Source organism: Bactrocera tryoni, chromosome 2 (assembly GCF_016617805.1).
Source record: "Bactrocera tryoni isolate S06 chromosome 2, CSIRO_BtryS06_freeze2, whole genome shotgun sequence".
NCBI lineage: Eukaryota > Metazoa > Arthropoda > Insecta > Diptera > Tephritidae > Bactrocera > Bactrocera tryoni.
In genome coordinates this window covers 37,686,671-37,709,384 of record NC_052500.1, presented here as the reverse complement: position 1 = coordinate 37,709,384, position 22,714 = coordinate 37,686,671, and the positions used below count along the sequence as shown (strand labels likewise).

General features: G+C 37.0%; 1 protein-coding gene across 1 annotated transcript in view; it reads left to right on the top strand.

Moving 5' to 3' along the window:
* The window catches only part of LOC120768077 (nitric oxide synthase-like), a 187,895-nt gene that overhangs the window by 66,316 nt on the left and 98,865 nt on the right, over window positions 1-22,714 (top strand). The window contains exon 4 of the mRNA XM_040094607.1: window positions 5,623-5,804. Within this exon, the coding sequence (XP_039950541.1) occupies window positions 5,623-5,804 (182 nt within the window). The remainder of the gene's footprint in view (window positions 1-5,622; window positions 5,805-22,714) is intronic.

The following is a 22,714-nucleotide window of genomic DNA, read 5'->3' as shown; positions in this document are numbered from 1 at the left end:
TCATGACATTTACTTTTTGAAGATAATTTCATTTAAATGTTGACCGCGGCTGCGTCTTAGGTGGTCCATTCGGAAAGTCCAATTTTGGGCAACTTTTTCGAGCATTTCGGCCGGAATAGCCCGAATTTCTTCGGAAATGTTGTCTTCCAAAGCTGGAATAGTTGCTGGCTTATTTCTGTAGACTTTAGACTTGACGTAGCCCCACAAAAAATAGTCTAAAGGCGTTAAATCGCATGATCTTGGTGGCCAACTTACGGGTCCATTTCTTGAGATGAATTGTTCTCCGAAGTTTTCCCTCAAAATGGCCATAGAATCGCGAGCTGTGTGGCATGTAGCGCCATCTTGTTGAAACCACATGAGTCAACATTTAAATGAAATTATCTTCAAAAAGTAAATGTCATGAACCAATCTAACGTTTCAAATAAAGAACCGATGAGATTTTGCAAATTTTATGCGTTTTTTTTTTAAAAAAAGTTATCAAGCTCTTAAAAAATCACCCGATACATATATAATATAACTGTTTAAATGTATACCCAGTAGGTGCCATTTTCAATAATTCACTCACCTCCACTTTGTTAACAAAGAATACAAGTGTACTTTAAATTTAAAATGATTTTAATTGATGAGGTAATTATATCTGTTTACCATTAAATATGGAAAGTATAATAAAAATGTATAATATAAATAAAAGCACTAGATGATCAACGAGACAGTGTCCATATTAAGCAGATAAATATGATCATTATGCGAATGTGTCCCGGTGGTTGCTATTGTATCGATGATGTGATGTAGCGTTCTGGATTGCTGACCACTCGAATTAACGCGTACAGGTGAACTTTGTGCGAATAGTGCATTTGAAGTGTGCTAGTTTATGACCAAAAACTGTTCATATCAACCAAAAACTTTTCAAGCCCCAGGATCCCTGTTCGTATTGTGAACTATTTTATCGAAAATATCGACCAATCTGCGAGATATAATATAAAAATTTGGCAATAATACTTTTCCGATAACAATATGGCTGTAAGTAAAAAACTGATTTTTATACCCTGAACAGGGTATATTAAATTTGTCACGAAGTTTGTAACACCCAGAAGGAATCGTCGGAGACCCTATAAAGTGTATATATAAATGATTAGTATGTCGAGCTGAGTCGATTTAGCCATGTCCGTCTGTCTGCCCGTCTGTCCGTCTGTCCGTCTGTCTGTCTGTCTGTATATACATATACGAACTAGTAACTCAGTTTTTCTACTCTCGCAGCAAAGTTGCTAAGGAGAGTATTATAGTTTTGTTCACATAACGGTTGTTTGTAAGTCCTAAAACTAAAAGAGTCAGATATAGGGTTATATATACCAAAGTGATCAGGGTGACGAGTAGAGTTGAAATCCGGATGTCTGTCTGTCCGTCCGTCCGTGCAAGCTGTAACTTGAGTAAAAATTGAGATATCATGATGAAACTTGGCACACGTATTTCTTGGCTCCATAAGAAGGTTAAGTTCGAAGATGGGCAAAATCGGCCCACTGCCACACCCACAAAATGGCGAAAACCGAAAACCTATAAAGTGTCATAACTAAGCCATAAATAAAGATATTAAAGTGAAATTTGGCACAAAGGATCGCATTAGGGAGGGACATATTTGGACGTAATTTTTTTGGAAAAGTGGGCGTGGCCCCGCCCCCTAATAAGTTTTTTGTACATATCTCGGAAACTACTATAGCTATGTCAACCAAACTCTATAGGGTCGTTTCCTCCAGGCATTTCCATACACAGTTCAAAAATGGAAGAAATCGGATAATAACCACGCCCACCTCCCATACAAAGGTTATGTTGAAAATCACTAAAAGTGCGTTAACCGACTAACAAAAAACGTCAGAAACACTAAATTTTACGGAAGAAATGGCAGAAGGAAGCTGCACCCAGGTTTTTTTTTTTTAAATTGAAAATAGGCGTGGCCTCGCCCACTTATGGACCAAAAACCATATCTCAGGAACTACTCTATCGATTTCAATGAAATTCGGTACATAATATTTTCTTAACACCCTGATGACATGTACGAAATATGGGTGAAATCGGTTCACAACCAAGCTTTCTTCCAATATAACGCTATTTTGAATTCCATCTTATGCCTTCTCTGTATAATATATACATATGTACATTAGGAACCAATGATGATAGCGGAATAAAACTTTACACAAATATGGTATTTGAAAAATATGTAAATGACTGATAATGATATCTCGATTATCACTTTATCGTGCGAGAGTATAAAATGTTCGGTGACACCCGAACTTAACACTTCCTTACTTGTTAAGATATCGTTTTGAAATTTTGCAAACGTCATTTGCTCTTCAAGAAGCTGCTCGTTTGTCGGAACGGCCGATATCGGACCACTATAACATATAGCTGCCATACAAACTGAACGATCGGAATCAAATGCTTGTATGGAAAACTTTCACATTTGACAAGATATATTAACGAAATTTGGTATATATTATTTCCCAAAGCAACAATGTAATCTCCGAAGAAATTGATCAGATCGGTTGACTATAGCACATAGCTTCCATACAAACTGAACACATAGTTACTAACAGAAATGCACCTGTGAAGGGTATTTAGCTTCGGTGCAACCGAAGTTAACGTTTTTTCTTGTTACTGTTAATAATATAAAGAAATGCCAAAAATATTCTTGTATACAATCGGGTCAATACTACCTCCATCTGCCATATACCTAATATAAGATTTTCAAACTTTCGGTTGGCATTAGATCGTATATATCAGTTAATAATCACCTTCATATAGTAAATTAGCCTCTTCAATCATTAATTTTGGCAACTATTTTGTGTTTTACGGCTATTTTATAAGCAGACTAGGTTAATAGTGTAAACATATTTTTCCTTGTTAAATCCATTAATTAACTACCACTTATGCCAAGTTTTTTATAATAATTCATTTTTAATTTCACATTTTTATTCACATTCATAAAAAACAGCAAATTCTACGACACAAGTACTGACACACCCGGTTTCTTAACTAAATATTATAAAATCTGGCCACTCCTTTTCCGAAAACTCAACACTTTTCGTATTTATTAACAGTTATTCAAATTGTGAATTATTTTAGCCTTGTTAAACTCATTTTTGTGTTCAATAACGGGAGAAACAACATTTTCTTATAAAAATGTCTTCAAAACAAGAAAAACGTATATCTGAAGGAAAAATTATTTTACATCTGCATAACCAAGCCAAGTCTTATGCTGAAATATGTAAAATGATGGACAGGAGCCGGTTCACAATTCGCAATATCATAACGCGGTTAAAAGGAGCATCATATTTAAAAAGTGCTGAGCGTGCTGGTCATCCTCGGGTTTTAAGCGATCGCGAAAAGCCGCACATTGTTCGAACAGTCAAAATAGAACCGAAAATCTTATCTACGCAGAGAATAATGAATTTTGAAAAAATATTGATGCTATGGCCGTTAGAAGAGTACTATGTGCGGCTGGCTATAATTCGCGTGTTGCCGAAAAAAGCTGCGCAAATGAGTACATCAAAGAACCAAGCACATTCTGGGACCAAGTACTCTTCTCAGATGAGTGTAAGACAATATCTTTCGGAGCGATGGTCGTACTTCGGTGTGGAGAAAGTCCAACACTGAATTTCAAAAACAAAATCTTGCTCCAGTGAAATACGGCTATGGTGGTGTGGAGATGCAAGGCTGCTGAAGGTGTGAGGAGATATTATGGACTAAACGGTTTATTTAAATATTCAGTCACATTTCGGCAAGCCAATGACTCGAAGCATTCGGATCATTTTCTAAGAATGTAGTTAACTTATAACACCGCACACGTCTTGCCCCATCCACAACAATCTCCAGATCTCAACCCAATTGAGCATTTGGGGAAAAATGTGTTTACACTAAATAACCTATTAGTCTGCTTTTCAAATAACCGTAAATTGCAAAATGGTTGCTGTGTTAAAACTTATGAGTGGCACTGTACATACTATATATAATGTACATACATATGTATACAAATAATCATGCTGAGGGTCAAAGAGGGTTGATATTGCAAATAGGTGGAATCGGTCATAACAATCACGCCTACTTTTGCATACCACAAATTTGTAAACTCCAACTGATTTTTTGACTTTATAGTACAAAAAGCAAACATCAATTAAGTTATCAGACTTCAGATTTCTTAAAAGATGACTCACAAAAAATGGTTGTGTACTACTAAGAATTTACTGCTCTGCCTTGTTCAAGTGGTAAAGTTACGAATTGTCCAGGTTTTCCAAACGGGTAACCATGTGCTTGAAAGTACTATGGGTGTGAACAGCTTTTGTTGGATTCGACTCATTTTGAAACACTCACACACTCGACTGCTGTTTACTTTCGGTCTCATACGTAGAAATCCACGATTCATAACTTGACACGTTGTCATAGATAGACATGTTTCGAATCACAGTTATAGTGGGTACATTTCTATCATTTCCTTTTAGTAGGTAGTATCGAAGAAAGGGCGAAATAATTATACTCATATTTGATATTAAATGTACTAACTATATTATAAGTCGTTATATCTTCGTTTATATCTTTCGTTTATATCCAAAATATTGGTATTAAAACAGCGAAACGGAAATCATTATATTAAGGATAAAAGGTTTGGACCGTGGTCTGCTCATCTTATTAAGCTTATGAAAATTTTGAAAATATCACAGTAATTGACCAACGTAAAAGAGTTAGAGTTGGCTTGAAAAACCGAAAGTACTTACCCGATTCCATACATTTTTGGCATAATTCATAATGCTAATAAAAGATGCCTTTTCACATATTGATTACCTATATTTGACTATTATTTACGGAACACTGTACTGTGGGGACGATTTTTCAGGCTCTCATTATCTTCAAAAGTTATGGTCCAATTTATTTACTGTAAAGTGAAAGGATGATACGAAAATTGTGAGATGGGCACTGCGATGCTTTTACTATGTTAGGTGCAAAATTTAACTTTCTGAGGCATTTACTTATTGAGTTGTAACACTTTAAGTAGTTTTGAACATAACAATTATACCTGTGGGGTGGGCGTGTTTATCACCTGATTTAGCCGATTTCCGCAGTAAATTAAAAAGTTTTACCTCTTAGTAAGTTTGGTAGAAATTCGTTAAGTAGCTTTTGAGATAAGGTTTAATGACTTTTTGAAGGTGGAAACTTGTCCACTTAATAAAAATTTTTGGGGCAATGCTGAATGTGATACCTTCTACCAAATAAAGATTTTGTATCTTAGTTTGGAGCTTATTTATTTCCCTTTTATATGTTTTAGCTTAACTAGATATCTTAATTTATACTCAAGTTATCGCCTGCACAGGCGGATAGACAGACCGTCAGTCAATCGGATATTATCAATTTGCACTACCAATTTACACTGTGCTAAATAATCTTTCCCACCTTCATTCATTATTGTCCGTTCCATTTTTTTTAAATCGAATATTCCAAGTATCTTATATACTTACTTTGTCCTCTTTTAACATGCAAATGTAATAAAGATGCTACGAATCGAAACTAATCAAATCAAAATCAGAATCGTCGTTATTTTTTCCCGTTTATACATTGTTTGTTAATTTTGTATTCCAGACCATTGCGTTGAAAATGAATTTGGATACTCGCACACCAACCTCATTGTGGAAAGATAAAGCTGTTGTTGAGGCAAATATAGCCGTGCTGCATTCCTATCAAAGTCACAACATCACAATAGTCGATCACCACACGGCTAGTGAAAGTTTCATGAAACATTTTGAGAATGAATCAAAATTGCGGTAAGTTTATTTGTGAATATACATATATACAATTTGATCAATTAATTGTTTGTAAAATGAAAACCAGGATACAAATTCAGTTAAAAGATAATAAGTTGGAGTTATTACGTTTCACTCCTCACTGATTGAATCAGTTGTAATAGTCGGACTCATTTTAGCCAACCTGTTTTCGTTCGCAAATTTTAAATGAGATTAATGCGATTCGTTGTATTTTATTATAATATAAATAATATATATATTATATGTATGTGGTATTGGCAAAAAGACAAAATCGGGTCGATAATCCGTCCGATTCCCATATACTACATATAATGATTTCCCTATTTCTAACAAAGCTTATGCCGAATATGTCGGTCAGTGTGTAAGTTGTATATATATATAAAAATTCCTTGAAAATACGTCTTCAGGTATACCTGATCAATGTCCAAATTAATGCAATCAGCCCGACCTTTTCTCTGTCTCAAAACAGATGCCCCAATAAGATTTCCGTTTTTCCACCTAATTAAATTTAAGTACTTAAGTTAAAATGTAATAATTTTATGAAACTAAATGGACAAGTTTTCTTAAAAATTATGTGGTTTAGCCCTGAATTGCTTTATACTCTAGTTTCATATCCCCAATAAAACGGATTCCGATCCTCTGTTTGAGGTTTTCCACATTAGGTCAATACATTAAATTTAGTCTATTCGGTCGAATTAATATCACATATACAAGTATATCACTTATTTTAAAATATTTTTAATATATTTTTTGCTAACGCGAACTAAAATATAGCATAAACTAAGTTTAATTATTTTTGCAACATATTTTAATATATTCTTTTTAAGGAATTTTCCAGATTTGATTCTTGCACGCGAGCTTAATCATTCCCTACTTTTTCACTTTCCAATTGTCTTAAAGTCGTTTATGTTGGCCAATATATTAGGCTTCCGCCGTTTCCCAATAGATGTCTCTAGGGTCAAGTACTGGTCGATTATATCGTTTTATATCGATCTTGGACATTTGTGTCAACACTAATCCAACAAAATATTCGTAGAGATCTGATTGCATCCAAAATGTATTCTCAACTGAAAATGTCACTTTTTGAGCCAAATTCTCGACATTTGCGGGAACGTACGGTGAGGCTGTCCTAGGTGAAAGAACATGTCACGAATTGTTTCAACGTTTTAAGAATGGTGATTATGAAGTCGAAGACCGGCATGGTGGTGGAAGGGAGAAGATTTTCGAAGATGCTGAAATGAATTACTTTCAAACCCAAGAGGAATTGGTCGACTCGTTGTAAGTGACACAGCAAGCAGTATCAAAACGCGTAAAAGCCATGGGGATAATTCAGAAACAAGGAAACTGGGTTCCTTACGACTTGAAACCAAGAGATGTCGAACGGCCCTTTTTTGCATGTGAACAGCTGCTTCAAAGGCACAACAGAAAGGCATTTTTACATCGCATTGTAACTGGCGACGAAAAATGGGTTAACTACGATAATCCTAAGCAAAGAAAGTCATGGGGAAAGCTTGGACATGCCTCCACGTCGACGGTAAAACCGAAAATTCATGGCGCCAAGGTCATGCTCTGCATTTGGTGGGACCAGCTGGGGGTGATATATTATGAGCTGCTAAAGCCAAGTGAAACCATCACAGGAGATCGATACCGAACGCAATTCATGCGTTTGAGCCGAGCACTAAAAGAAAAACGGCCACAGTACGAGGAAAGACACGATAAAGTCAGTGGTCAAAAAATATTTGGATACGCTGAAATGGGAGATCTCACCCCACCTGCCGTATTCTCCAGACGTTGCCCCATCTGACTACCACTTGTTCCGATCGATGGCACACGGTCTAGCTAACGAGCACTTCAGTTCTTATGAAAAAGTAAAAAAATGGATTGATACTAGAAAGATGGTCAAAAGTAGTAGCTAGGGACGGCCAATATTTTGCATAATATTTTTGTAACCGTTTTTATACAATAAAGCCTTAAATTTACAAAAAAAAAACGGCGGAAGCAAAGTTGTAGTTGATGACATTTCAATGATATGAAATGGATATGTATTCTGAAATGGCAATTCATGAAAGATACAGACATTTTCGAAAATTTAGATAATTGTGGAAAGAAACAAAGAGAGATCTGTTCCACTATCATCAAAAAGTTATGGTATCAAGGTGGATTGGATCGTTGGTAAAATACTGCTGATACTTAAAAAGTTATTAGTAACTAGAAAATTAAATAGGACGAATTCAAAACAGAAGTTTAACAAAGACATAAAACACGTTTTCGACTCTGATTTTCATGGCAATTTTCATTTCTCGGGTGTCTCAATGAAAACTGTCGATCACAACTTCTGTTGGCACCAAATTAGTCCTTTGAAAACATGTATAAGCCTTATTCATGAGATTTTTATCACCCCTCTTTTGAGGAAACTTCGAAATCAGTTCGACTTAACTATGTATACAATTAAAACAGGCCAATAAAAATACGGTTATAGAAAATGGTATCACATACCTTTTCGAAGACATAATTTTTAATTAAAAATGTACGGTTTGGCAAGCTTGTTGTTATGCTTTAATGGTATGCCTTTTTTAAGCTAAGCTGAATATTTTCATTGATGTGATGACGAAGCAGTATTATATGGACATTTTAAAAAGAAAATTTGACCAGAATTGCGATTAAGTTTTGTTTTAGAACAGTAACCCTTCGTTGGACAAAACTTGAGTCATGTACAATCGCTAAAAAGTTATCGACACGCCGGACCACGGCTGCGATGGTTTGAAACCGAAAGGCCCCTGTGGGCCTAAAGAAGTGCGCCTGGCCTCGTTTCTAATAATTTTAATGTACATAGATATCTCCCAGCTCATTGAAGCTACATGTGTATATCACTGGACCTTACACGAGACAAATGCTTTGAACACCTTTTGCGACAGTGGAAAAATATGAAACCCCGCCCACATTTAACGGTTATGTTAAAACCTACTAAAAATGCCAATACATTATTGGAGGATGCCCTTCCTCCGCCTACCTTTAGGTAAAAAAAAAAACAAATTTCCGGATCTACCCTCCCAATTTCAACCAAATTCGATACATAACATGTCAGGGTATGTCACCCGAGATAGGACAAGAATCACGCCTGCATCCGATATACATAAACTAATTTTAAATTTAAACTGATTTTTTCACTTTTCAGTATGCAAAATAAAATTTTATTAATATATCTCTATATCCTCTCCCTTCTAAACCTTGTCAAACTCGGACCAAAACTGTTTAAGTCACCAAATAATAAAAATCTGGATCTCAGTGCGATATTTCCTTGAGCACGCATATATAGTACACTAGGAGCGACCTGCCCCGGCTTCGCACGGATGCAATGCTGATGCTAAAGACATTACAGAAAAACTGTGAACATTGCAGTGGATGTTGTTACATACACATAGCGGCTTCGCACGGGCACTCAACATGACATTTACACAAATATTCACAATTTTTTGCGTCGAATTTAAAAAAAAAATATGAAATTTAATTCTTACATATTATTTAAGATTTTTTTGTACTTTTTTCATTGTTTTATATTTTTTTTTGTTTTTGGTTTTGTATTTTTTATTAGTGTTTTTTATATTTTTTTACGTTTTAATCGTTTTGTTTAATACGTTTCTTTTGTTTGTTTTTTCTCAATATCAAGTTTTTTTGTTTTTTTGTTTCTATTTTTAATTATTGCAAAGAGGTCATAATCCCAAAAGAAAAACCTTTTATTGTGTTAGAGCTTCCCTATAAACTATATTTGATGTTGTTTTATTCTGTGGCAACAAAATAAATTGATTTTCAGGGGCTCCGACCCGCGATAGTCCAACATACATTTGACCGTGAGTAAAACATTTTTTTCGCAGGTCGATCCCTACTAATTCGAAGGTTTGACCTTGGGACTTGTTAATCGTTAATGCGAAAGATGTTTTTACCGGAAATTGAAGCCGTTTAAATGGGATTGGCAGATCAGTCGGGATCATCGGTATCCTCGGTATATGAGCCAGTTGACCAGCTGCTGGGCCAGTAATAATAGTTGCTACAATTAAATTGTCCTTTAACTCTTTAATAAGCAGCCTCGACCCATTACACATGTTCGGAGGGCTTAAATTTCTTAAAAGCATTATTGGGATTCCGATTTTTAGCGACAACTCATGTGGTGGCAGTCCAGAAGGGTTCAACGAATTTAAAAATTCCTGTGGATAATGGACTGCGTCTTCGATATTAGTCACATTGTCGATTGATTTGTATGTTTTAATTTGGCCGGGAACTTTTTGAACTATTAGATTGTTTATTTCATTAACAGTATCATTCTTAGGCGACACTATAGCCCTAGAACATAGCCAATGAAAGTCCTTTTGGTGCAAATTCTCGATATCAGGGTATATAGCATCTATTAAGTTTTCCAAATTATGGAGTATTTGACCTAGGGACTCATCCAGAAGAATGTCACAATGATCGCTTAAATTTGGAATGGGAAAAATTCCTTCTCCAAGTTTTAGCAGTTGTTGTGGGAAATCGCTATCAGTGATTCCATGAACATGAGCTCTCATATTCGTTCGTAATTTCATTGTCTCAATTGAAGCCCATAAGGGTGACGATTTCAAGCACGCCTTGATGATATCTGCTCGCGTACCTCTGTTAATAACGGGGAGAGTTTGTCGAAAATCTCCCGCAAAAACAAAAGTAATCCCGCCCATGACTGCAGAGGAGTTCCTTAGATCCTGTAAGGTTCTGTTCATGACCTCTATATGTGCTCTATGGCTCATCGTGCATTCGTCCCACATAATCAATGAGGCGTCTTGTAGTAATTTACCAACAGGCCCATTTTTGCGGATAGAACATGTAGATTATTGCTCAAGATTTACGGATAGCGGAAGTTTAAAAGTAGAATGAGCAGTTTTTCCATCCGTCAAGAGAGTTGCAGCAATTCCTGAGGAAGCAACTGCTATTGCTATCTTCCCCGATATCGACTATAGTTTCAAAAGCATCTCTTTGATCTGGGACTAATTTTGGTAGGTTTTCATTAACAAAAGCGGTCAAATTATGTGTATCATAGCGATTAGTCATTGTCTCTGCTCCATTATTTTCTGTACGAACTGAACATGGTAATCCAAAGTCCCTTAGGCTTTTGTCATTTAATTGCATCAGCTTATTTTCTATTTGTATCAGACCTTGGTTGTAAATTTCCGCATTGTATGGTAAGGTGAAGTTTAGATTTAGCTGTCTGATTCTGTGTCTAATATCTTCACATAAATTGTCTTTGAAAATGTCCCATAATTTTAATGGTTCCGATGGCTAACAAAATAAAAGTATGACTACAAACAATTCTCTCAGTTGTTGTGAACATTGAGAAAGCAAAGCTTCTCTCAGAGTATTTTCCCAATGGTCATCGTTTTCTAGCAAACCTCTAGCACGGCAAGCAGCTTGATATGTTTCTTTGAGAACTCCGTCAACGGTTTTCAAGTACTGGAATGAGGTTGGGCCCCGTACGTGATGTCGCAACATCCTAAGATAGAAACACTCGGATTGAGAAGGATGGACACAGTAGACTCTGCCTAAAGCTGCATCTTTTTTTATTCCTGGATGGCCAACTACGTTCTCACCACGCTTCCTTCTTGTGAACTTATTATTGGCCCATGTATAATATTGCGGGACTTCGTGGTATAGAAGTGTTTTTGCGAATTCATCTTCATTACATAGCTCAAAAAAAGCCAGCAAAGTTGTTTTACGTGGATTTTGGGCCACTTGTTCTGCCGTTTCTGCGGTAAAATACACCCTTTGGCCATTTTCTAAGTGAACAGCTAACTGCAAGACTGTAGGATGTCGCTCGTGGATCGGAAATTCCAATATTCGCCAATATGTAGTGGCCATTCACGCAGTTTTCCACTTCATCCTTCGATCCTTTATTTATGTATTTACAAATGTATTTGATGGCTTGAACTGAGTGACAGTACTCAACATTTATGTGAGCATTGAACGTCCTGCACAAAAGTGGAGAATAAGGGACAATCCAGCTATTATCTATAGTGAAATTACTGCCTCTGATATTGAGCGAAGCGCTCTGATCTCCACTTGCGGCATCACGACGACGATATACTGTATATCCGTCATCTCCGGTTTGAGTTTCGTTGACCAAACGTCGCGGGTATTTTTTTGTGCAAATTCCGTTTTTCATACATGGTGCTGTTAAGTTATGTTCTCCGCATGGTCCGTGCACCATATTTTTAGTTACGATATCGTACAATATTGGATCGTTTTGTTGAATAATTTTATGAATTTCTTCATTTTTAAGTGAAACACCCTTGAAATGATTTCATGACGATCGAAAGATCGCTAACCAGGTAGTAGTTCCGCTTTAATTTCAGGCCATTCAGGATTGCACGTAAACGTGACAAATAAGTCTGGTACGTCATCGCGTCTTGTGTTTTTTCATGCAGGTAACGTGGAGAACCTGTAAATGAAGATGGTAAGATTACGCGCTGACCAATATTTGATGGGTCAACATTTCCGTCTTGATTTAAAGCGTCTCTGAGATGAATGTATTCTTCAGCCCTTAGTCTCTGTTGGTTACGACATATGTAATTCAATCGTTCCGATATCATTTTTGCCATCATATCGACACTATATTGGCTAAATAAGTCCCTGTAATAATGTAATGGATTAAAACTGTTTGCTCTAACCATCAACCTGAAAGCATAAAATTGCATGCACGTCACAGTTTTGTTACGCGCTGTACCTTCCTGTGGAATGGTTAAATAATAACCGTCTTCTCCTTTAACGAACATTAAGGGATACTTTAGTGGATCATATGATCGATGTAACTCGAATACCCTTTTAAGTTGGTCGTCTCTTCCGTGCAGCACTATGTCTCTGGGGCCTTTTTCTTCGTCAACCAAGAGAACAGCTACCTCGTTTACAGCTGGAGAATTGTATCTACCCGGGTGAGCAGTCTGTGGTGGGCGGTCGGAAAGAATAATTAGCTTTAAATTATCCGAAGAGTTGCGTTCAATACTTTGTTTAAAGCTTCGTATATATACGTTGTGGCTTTTCAGTGCTGTCTGTAGTTCATTAATTAAATCTATTTTTAGCGTTGGAGCTATGTTTGCCCTCAACGAAAGCTGATCTGCGTCTGAAATAAAATATATCTGTAAGCATTGTGGATTTTGGCCTGATGGTGGTAAAGGCTACCAATAAGATGATATACCTGGCCCTCTATTTTGAAAGTTGGCATAAAATTACCTTCTCTTATTTCTTTGGCGCCAAACGAAGTCATTTGAAAAAGGCTATTTTACTTACGGATATTGGTTAGGAAATGTCTAGATAGCGAATGATTATTTGTCAAAAGATTTTTTATTGGCTGTGGTGGTTCTTGAATATTGGGGATAATAACTTTTCCAGACGAGTTTTCGACAGGTGCTCGCTCTGAGAAGTCGTGTTTCGCTCTTTACATATTGTTGACATTCTGCGCATCGTACATTTTCGGATACGTACACGTGTTTACATTTCCAAACTTCTTGAATTCTTTCAATCCATAAGTGTATCGCGGATAAGTGCATCAAGTGTTTAGATTTGTTTAATATGGCCCCCGGGCCACCCAACCTTGGGGATAACAGGTTTGCATTGCTCGCCCCTGGATCCCAGCCAAAAAGAAAGAAACCCACCTACTCCCCCCTCAACTTTCCTGACCTGCCGCAGGCCAAGAAAGAAAACCCGAAATATACTCTCATTAATGCAACTGACCCAAACAAGCCAATTTCGAAGTATTCTTGCTTCGCTGTCCACAAAGCCTTAGAAGCTATTAGCAAAGAAATCATCTCAATTTCTGAGTTGCGTGCTGGTAATCTTCTGCTACTGGTAAAAAATAACCAAATTGCCCAAAAGTTCATTTCAGCCAGAAAACTTCCTGGTGTGTGTGAAATTGAAGCGAAATACCATGACAACCTCAATAGCGTGAAAGGTACAATATTTGCTCCCTGCCTCAACAATGTCAGCGAGAAAGAGATAATAGAAAACATGAGAAGACAAGGTGTAGTCGATGTTTACAAATTTACTAGACGGACGGAGGGAGTACCACTACCCCAACCCACGGGTGTAGTTTTACTTACCTTTGATCTTTTTGAGTTACCTGAAAAGGTAGAAGTATCTTGGAGAAGTGCAAAAGTAAAACCCTATTACCCCAACCCAATGCGATGCAAATCTTGCCAACTGCTTGGGCATACTGCGAAACGATGCAATAAACCTCCCGTGTGTGCTTCTTGCAGTCTTCCTATTCATTCTTCACCATGCACACGCACACTATGTGCAAACTGCTCAGGAGATCACCCATCCTCTACCAACACTTGCCCAAAATATGTGCAAACGAAGGAGATACTAAAAATAAAATGTCAAAATAAATGCTCCATGAGAGAAGCAATTAAACTTTACAAAGCACAATCACCATCAATATTGAACACTTCTTTCGCCGTAGTTGCCAGAGAAGCACAGCTGTCACATAGTAACGCTATGTCAACCTCCAATTCTATTAATTTACCTACACATTCTTTAGTCAACAAATCACCCATGACGACTTCACACGATCTTTCTTCCAACAACTCACCATCGGAAAACTCACCTCAAAACATCAGCAATCAACAAGTCAGCAATAACTCAGCCTCCTCTTTCACTCCTGTTTCACAGTCTTTCACACACACACAACTAAACCTTGAATCAACTCTCGCCAACATTATCGCTCAATCCAACTCCTATCAATATAACGCAGGTTCACCTGCATTCTCAACAGAGACAACTGATACCTCCGCTATCAATCTCTGTCTCACGCAAAACAATTTAGATGACAAAGCCAACAACGATGCTCTGATCATGTCAGTAGACGACGGTCACTAAGTATCCACCACTCTCAACATAGCATATAAACACCGCCTTAGCAACCTTTTCTAGCAACAATGTTTAATATCTTACAGTGGAACATGCACGGTTACTACAACAACTTTCACGAATTGGATATACTAATTAAAGAACACGCTCCAAGTTTTATTTCCCTTCAGGAAACTAACCTTGCTGCGGGCAAGTCTGCGGCATCGCCTAATCAATATCAAAGTTACTTTTACAACTTGCCTCAAAATCTAACTAGCAAGCAAGGCATCGCCATTCTAATTAAGAAGTCCATACCACACAAACAAATCCCTGTATCTTCAAATATAGCCACAATAGCAATAGAAATCTCATTATCTTTCTAATTTTCAATTATTTCACTTTATATACCACCCTCACAAAATTTTTCTTGCAGCGACCTAATAAATATTTTTCGGACGATATCCACCCCATTCATAATCGTAGGCGATTTCAATGCGTGGAGCCCTCTTTGGGGCTCCGCCACCACAAATATCAGGGGGTCTATAATTGAAGACTTAGTCTTCTCTGAAAACCTTATTATACTGAATGACAACAAACCAACACATTTTTCCACACACAAAACATTCACCACTGTAGACCTTACAATCTGTTCCTCTAACATTGCACCTAAATTAACGACAAACACCCTTTCCCACCTGCATGGCAGTGATCATTACCCTATCCTTACATCCCTTTCCACTCCTTTCACTTCAAAAAGCCCACAGAAGCCAAGGTTTATTATAGAAAAAGCTAACTGGGACATGTTTGGAAAGACTGCTTCCAGACTTTGCGTGGACCGTTCTTGCACTCCCAATATCAGCAGGGAAAAAACTTAAACAATCTAAAAGGGAGTGCTTAAACAAATTCTCCGAGTCCATTAACCATCAAACAAATCCAAAAAGAGCATGGTCCGATATCAAACGACTTTCTGGCACTAATCCTCAATCGCATATTACTTAAATGAATAGCGCACATGGCCCTATCGTTGATCACAAGCAAATAGCAAATCACTTGGCAAAGTACTGGTCCGACTATTCACACGATTCAAATTTCCATCCTACTTTCCTTTCAGAGAAGAACAAATACCTCAACAGTAGTTCCAAGAGTCCCCCTGCAACTTCTAGCATCACCGACTGCAAGATCAATAACATTGAATTCGAATCAACTCTATCTTCTTTAAGTGGGAGAACCCCCGGGGCTGACAGAATATCATATCCTATGTTGCAACATTTACCCCCATGCATGAAGACAAGATTGTTAATGCTATATAACAACATCTTAAGCCAAGGTACGTTTCCTCAGGCTTGGAAGCACGCAGTCGTTGTCCCCATTCCAAAATCTGGCAACCCCACCACAGAAACTTCAGGCTTTAGGCCTATTTCTTTACTGAATTGCCTGGGAAAACTACTCGAAAAAATTATAGCCAGACGTATTTCGTGGCATGCCTTAACCAAAAATTCCATGAGCCCTCAGCAAATGGCTTACAAGGACGGGCAAAGCACCATTGATGCTTTACTGCTCTTTGAAAATCATGCATCTTCAGCCTTAGCAAACAGGAACCACCTCTCTGCACTTAGCATTGACTTCGAAAAGGCCTTCGATCGGGTTGGAGTCCACGTTGTACTACGGCAACTCGAAAAATGGGGCATTGGGTGCCATATTCTAAGACTCATTCAGTCATTCCTCACAAACCGAAGATTCGTCTGTAAAGTCAACAACACATTGTCAGACCCGTTTACTCTCCATAAGGGAATACCCCAGAGGTCTCCCCTCTCTGTATCCCTTTTTATCGCTGCTTTTAATGAAGTGAGCCATATAATTAATAAATATATAAATATTGATCATATTTGCTATGCTGATCATGTGTTGATTTTCAGTAAACTGAATGATGTCAATGTTGTGAAACGAGACTTCACAAATATTCTTAGGGATCTAAATATATGGTCCGAATCTTCGGGCGCCAATGTGGCTGTAAATAAATGCAAAAATTTCCACATTTGTCGCAAGCACAAATGTGATTACTTTACAATTATTTACAATAACAGTCCTATCTCAAACACTAATAGTCTTAAGTTCTTAGGTGTAATTTTTGATAAGAAACTTACCTTTAAGGAACATTGTTTGTACTTAAGAAAGCAACTGGCTGCCCGACTGAATATTATCAAATATCTATCATCTATCTAATAAATGTAACGAGGGCGCTTGTGTTGTCGAAGATAGATTACGGCCTTCCTATCTATGGTAATTGCGCGAAAAACCACATCAAAAAACTGTACTCTCCGTACCACATGGCAGTAAGCAGAAGCATTCGCGCATTTCCAAAATCGCCCACCAAATTCGTCCTAGTGGAAGCCGGCTTACCCACAATCGAAGAGAGATTCGAACTGAACCTAATGAAACTCATACCTAAGCTTTTTAAATGTTACAACAGTACTCTCTACGAAACAGTAAGATCGGACCTCCAAAGGGAAATTAACCCTGGACGCAAATCGACAATTTCACTGTGTATAGAACTCGCCAGACAGCTTGGAATCACCGTGCCATCACTGCGGCAGAGAGAAGTATTTCCTACCTGGCAGATAAAACATACATCGTTCATGTTAAGCTTGGGGAAATTCAACAAAAGTCACACCAACCCCGCCATTTATCAACAACTCTTTGCTGAGTCTACAACTCCTCTTCTCCCTGAATGGACTCTAATCTTCACGGACGGATCCAAAACCGAGACAAGTACGTCATTCGCAGTTGTCGATGACAAAGGAGCAACAATTAAAGTTGGAATCCTGCCAAGCTACGCCTCCGTTTACACAACAGAAGCCGCAGCGATCCTCAACGCTATCATTTTCGCTTCAAATTCCAAATTGTAAGCAATTATTTGTACAGATAGCAAATCAACTATATCAGCGGTCTTAAATGTCATGAATAAATCTAACATCATTTCTTGCATCCGGAGCAAACTAGCTGAAAATAGCCCCAATATAAAACTAATGTGGATTCCAGGCCATGCCGGCATACGCGGGAATGAACTGGCGGATAAACGCGCTAAACTAGCGGCTAGTGAACCGCTCGTTACGTTTGACTTTCTTGAGAATAAAGACTTATATAAGATGGCTCACCAACACCAACTTAAGTCGCTAATGGAGAATTGGAGACACATCCAGCACCAATACACTTTAAATAACCCAGATAGGAGCAAACCAACCTATCCACCAAACTGTCGATGTAACGATGTTAAATCATTTGTCCGCCTACGTTTAGGGCACACAATAGCCACACATTCGTACTTATTCAACCGGTCCAGTCCGCCTTACTGCCAACATTGCCCATGGGCTTCACTCACAGTCCATCACCTGCTCGACGAATGCCACCATTTCACAGCAACTAGGAGGACTATCTTCGATAACCAAACACCTACAACACTTTTGAAAATTACGTCTCTCGAGAACGTTACAAAAATTTCAAAATACCTGGATAAATGCGGTCTAAAACATTTAATATGACATCCTACCTAGCTTAGATAAGAACTTTGTTTTTGTTTTACTTAAGCACGTATATAGATTTTATGAAGATTTTAAATATATAAAGCGTGGACAATAGAACTTAATTTTAGTCATCTAGCCTTAGATCCACCAGCGAGCCGAAGGTCATGGCAGCCAGTGCTCCTTTTTTTTCGTGTAAAAAAATAATTGTATTATTTTTTTTCACATTTATAAATAAATAAATAAACTTTTCCAGAAGCACAACACATACCATTAGTTTCATCGACTCATTTTTTGGCAGAACACTTAGGGCAAATCTTATTCATGTCGCCGATTTGGACGGAAGACTGTTGAGCATAATCAATCTGCTGATCGTATTTAAAAGCCGATCTGTTACTGTGAGCTACAACTCGATTGCGAACTCTAGCTCTTGAAGTCTGTTGTCGTTCTCTCTGGTCTTGAAGGCGTTGGGAATGCTCAGAGCTTGATTCCCTAGTGCGGGATTGTATACTTCTGAAATTTTGCTCTTCAAGCCGCTGCAAACGCTCAGTACTTGACTCTCGCGCGTGCACATGAGAAGTTCTTAAATTTTGTTCAGCTAGGCGCTGCGAACGCTCAAGACTGGACTCCCGCGCGCGTCTTTGAGAGGTTCTCATGTTTTGTTCAGCGAGCCGTTGCGAACGCTCGGTACTCGACTCTCTGGCACGCGATTGCCCCACATATTCTCTCTGACTTAAAAGACGATTTTCAGTTTCAGATGAAGATTCATTATTTCGACATATTTTTGTGGCCCTGGCATGGGAATTATTTCTAGAAAGTTGAGATCTTGATCTTTTGGGCATTTTTTTTAAATGATAAAAGAAAAAAACGCCTTTAAACTAATCTTTGAGGTTCTTACAACTACCTACTATAACAACATACAAAACTACAACCTATTTATTAAAATTAAATCATAAAACTTATTCAATTCATTTCTTAGGATAACTAAATGTACAATATCTGTGCTATATACATATATGGGTCTAGATCTGAAAAGAACTTTTTGAATGGGTTTAGTTACCTACTAAACGAAGTATTATCAAGCGACAATTTTTTTAAATTCCGCACACGACCATTCAGTAGGGAGCCGGCCGCGCGAGTGATCTTAACCAAAGAATGTATAATAACACTGCATATACATATAATACATATGTACATTATTGCAACATTGAGATCAACATTCTCATTGAAATCAATATTCTCATTTCTCTCTCCTATTCTTATTTTGGCGCAATTTCACACCAATTTATTGCTTCTTAACCATTTCCAATTATTACAACAGTTTTAGCCGTTAAAAATTAACCAATCCAAAGCATACTCTCTTTCATTGGATTTTGGCATATGCATAAAGTCAACATTCTCATTGAAATCAGTATTCTCATTTCTCCTATTCTTATTTTGGCGCAATTTCACCCAATCCAGGGCATTGAATTTTTGCATACATATTGACATTGACATTTTTCATGTTCTTTATTAATGTGGTGTAGTTTGTCGTGTTCCTTCATAAAGTGGTGGAAAATTTGGGTAGAGGAGTATATATCGCTTTTATTGTACGTATACCACAATAAATTCTCTACTTCCAAAGTTGGCTTTGGTGCTGTGTTCTTAGCTGATCAACATTTTGCAACTCCAAATATTTTGTTCGGGTTCAAAGCCTACATGAACTTCTAAAATATGTATATATTTTTTGACTTTTTTAGTTTTTATATTTCATTTTTTTTATTTCCATTTTAATTACTATTTATTTGATTATTTGCCCTATAATTATTTTTTTGTAATACACATTATTCAAATTTTCCCTTATGCGCATATCAAAGAACATCTGCGTGGGCAATTTCTATAGAGTAGTACCCTTATAGTGTGGTGCAGTTTCTCTGATACATTTTCTGTTCTCAATTCCCTTATAGAGTGGTAAACATTGGCTTGCTTCCCTTTTTGAATGGTGTGTTCCTTCATACTGTTCGAAATTTTTTCGATTACTCTTCGAAATTTTTTCGATTACTCTTCGAAATTTTTTCGATGTTCCCTAATGTCAAATAACATTTTAGCACAGCTAACATTTGCTCCTTCTTATTATTATACATTCTTTGTCTTAACCCTGACGCCTACAACTCTACAACGCATAGTTCGCCGCCGAGCGACTTTTAAAAATTTTTAACTCGTGATATCTTTTGAATGGAATGTCAGAATCTAATAATTCAAAAAGTTATATAAAGGTTTTGAAGCGATATTAAATAATAAATCATTTATTTCGATAAGGATCAATACTAAGGTATAAATAAAGAGCCTTTTCAAGTAGTGGTATTTTAATTAATTTTTTTATATAAAATCGCTTATTGTGACAAAACTATAATAGTTAGAGGTATGATGTCGCGACGTTTTTTGTAGATAATGATAAGTTCTACAAAATAGTAGTATATCACTTTGTTATATCTTCAATCGTCTTCGCAGCATTCGCGATTAAAGAAAGTTTTTTGGTATTTTTTTTACATTATCGGAGTTTTGGTAAGGAACCCTATTTTTTTTTTTAACTAAATATAGCCTATGTCACTCAGGGATAGTATAGCTTTCCAACGGTGGAAGAATTTTTCAAATCGGTTCATTAGTTTCGGAGCCTATTCGAAACAAACAAACAAAAAAACAAACATTTCCTCTTTATAATATTCGTATAGATTAGGTACCTGTGTATAAAGATTTTCAAACTTCGAGTTTACTCTATAGCACTTATACCTATATCGACTAGTATGTATGTAAGTTATTTTAAGGACATGTATTGGAGATGGTATTTCAATTTAGAGGCAATTAATAAAAAAGCATAAGCAATTTTTGCTATCCACTCTTTTATCATTTGTTTACTTACATTTGAAGCGTACACAACATTAATTTTCTTTGAATAATGCATCCTTGAAGAAGAGGGTGGAAAAAGCCGTGTTCTCGCCGCCTTGATTTCTACCCTTGTGGTGTTCTGGAAAATAAAACAATCATGGATTCTTGATAAGTACGGATGTCGCTATCTCATGAAGCTGCTAAACTGAAAAAAGGAAATCAAATGGCGGCAATTAAAAAATAAAGTAGAATTATTATTTTTTAACGTTGTCGAAAATTTGAAAAACACTAAAAATTTCCACTTTAATATTTATTTACTTCATGTGATAGAGGAAGATAATGGGTTGTCAAAAAAGTCTTGCGGTATTTTTATTGAATTTTTTTTTTTATTGGAATTGAAATGAATTTTTGATGACTCATGCCCAGCTCTTGACCGATGCTACGGCTGCTACTATGCCGGTCTCTTTCGACCAATTCAGCGATTTTATCGCAATTTACGACGCCTTCCGGAGCGTGGCGCATCTTCGACCACCTCTACACCAGAACGAAAACGTTGAAACCATCGTTGTGCGGTGGAAATGGAAACTGTATCGGGTACATAAACTGCACAAATTTTATTGGCGGCTTGAGATGCATTTTTGCCTTTATCGTAGTAGTCCTGTAAAATATGCCGTATTTTCTCTTTATTTTGCTCCATGTTTGCGACGCTATAATTCACGAACGACTTAAAAGAAACGACAATCAATCAAACACGTGCTAGCGCGTGAAATGAGCTTTCCAAAAAGGTATAGCATGACCCGATGCGACGAATAAAACTAAAACTACGCGCTTTCAGCGCCAACTAGCGAAAATACCGCAAGACTTGACAACCTACTATATTATTGACAACCTATTATATTATATTAAAAAATATTCATGTCATATTTGAACTAAATCGGCTGATTAGAACTTGAGATAAGCAACTGCATCGAAAATAAGTAGTTTCGAGAAAAATGTGTTTAAAGCTTGTTCGGACCGACATTGAGAACATCAAATATTCATTTAAGTATTTGTTTTTGCCTTGAGCAACGCGAACGGTAATTTTTTGAATAGAGACTATTACTATCCAGCAACTGCGCCCTTGCAAAAAAGATAACGGTATTGAAAAAATAACGTTTAATCCTACTAGGTATAATAGAGAACATAGGGATGCCAATTAAAACGAGTTAGACAAAAGTTTGTATAGGTTTCTACTATCCATACGAGACCAACTAAAATTTGGAGTTTCCATTGGACTTAGAACAGCATTATATGGTGCACCACGCATGCATGTGTAATGCAGGAAGACACGTATACCAGGTAGGAGAACATATCTTTAGAAATTGGTTATTAATATTAGAAAATTAAAATTATATTATACAAGTAGCTCACATACAAACACCAATCTTATGGAGAAAAACCACCGGATGTTGTATCTATTTCGGCACATATTATATACACAATATAACCGTATAACACGCTCTCGCATTTTCATTGAGATAGCTCACATGCGACATAAAGGCATCCAGAAAATCACAAATAGTTATATGGTATTAGGTATATGGGGCTCAGGGAAGTATTGACCCAATTCAACCCATTTGTGATATACAGAGTTACTCTTATCAGGAAGGTGTTATATCTGGACGT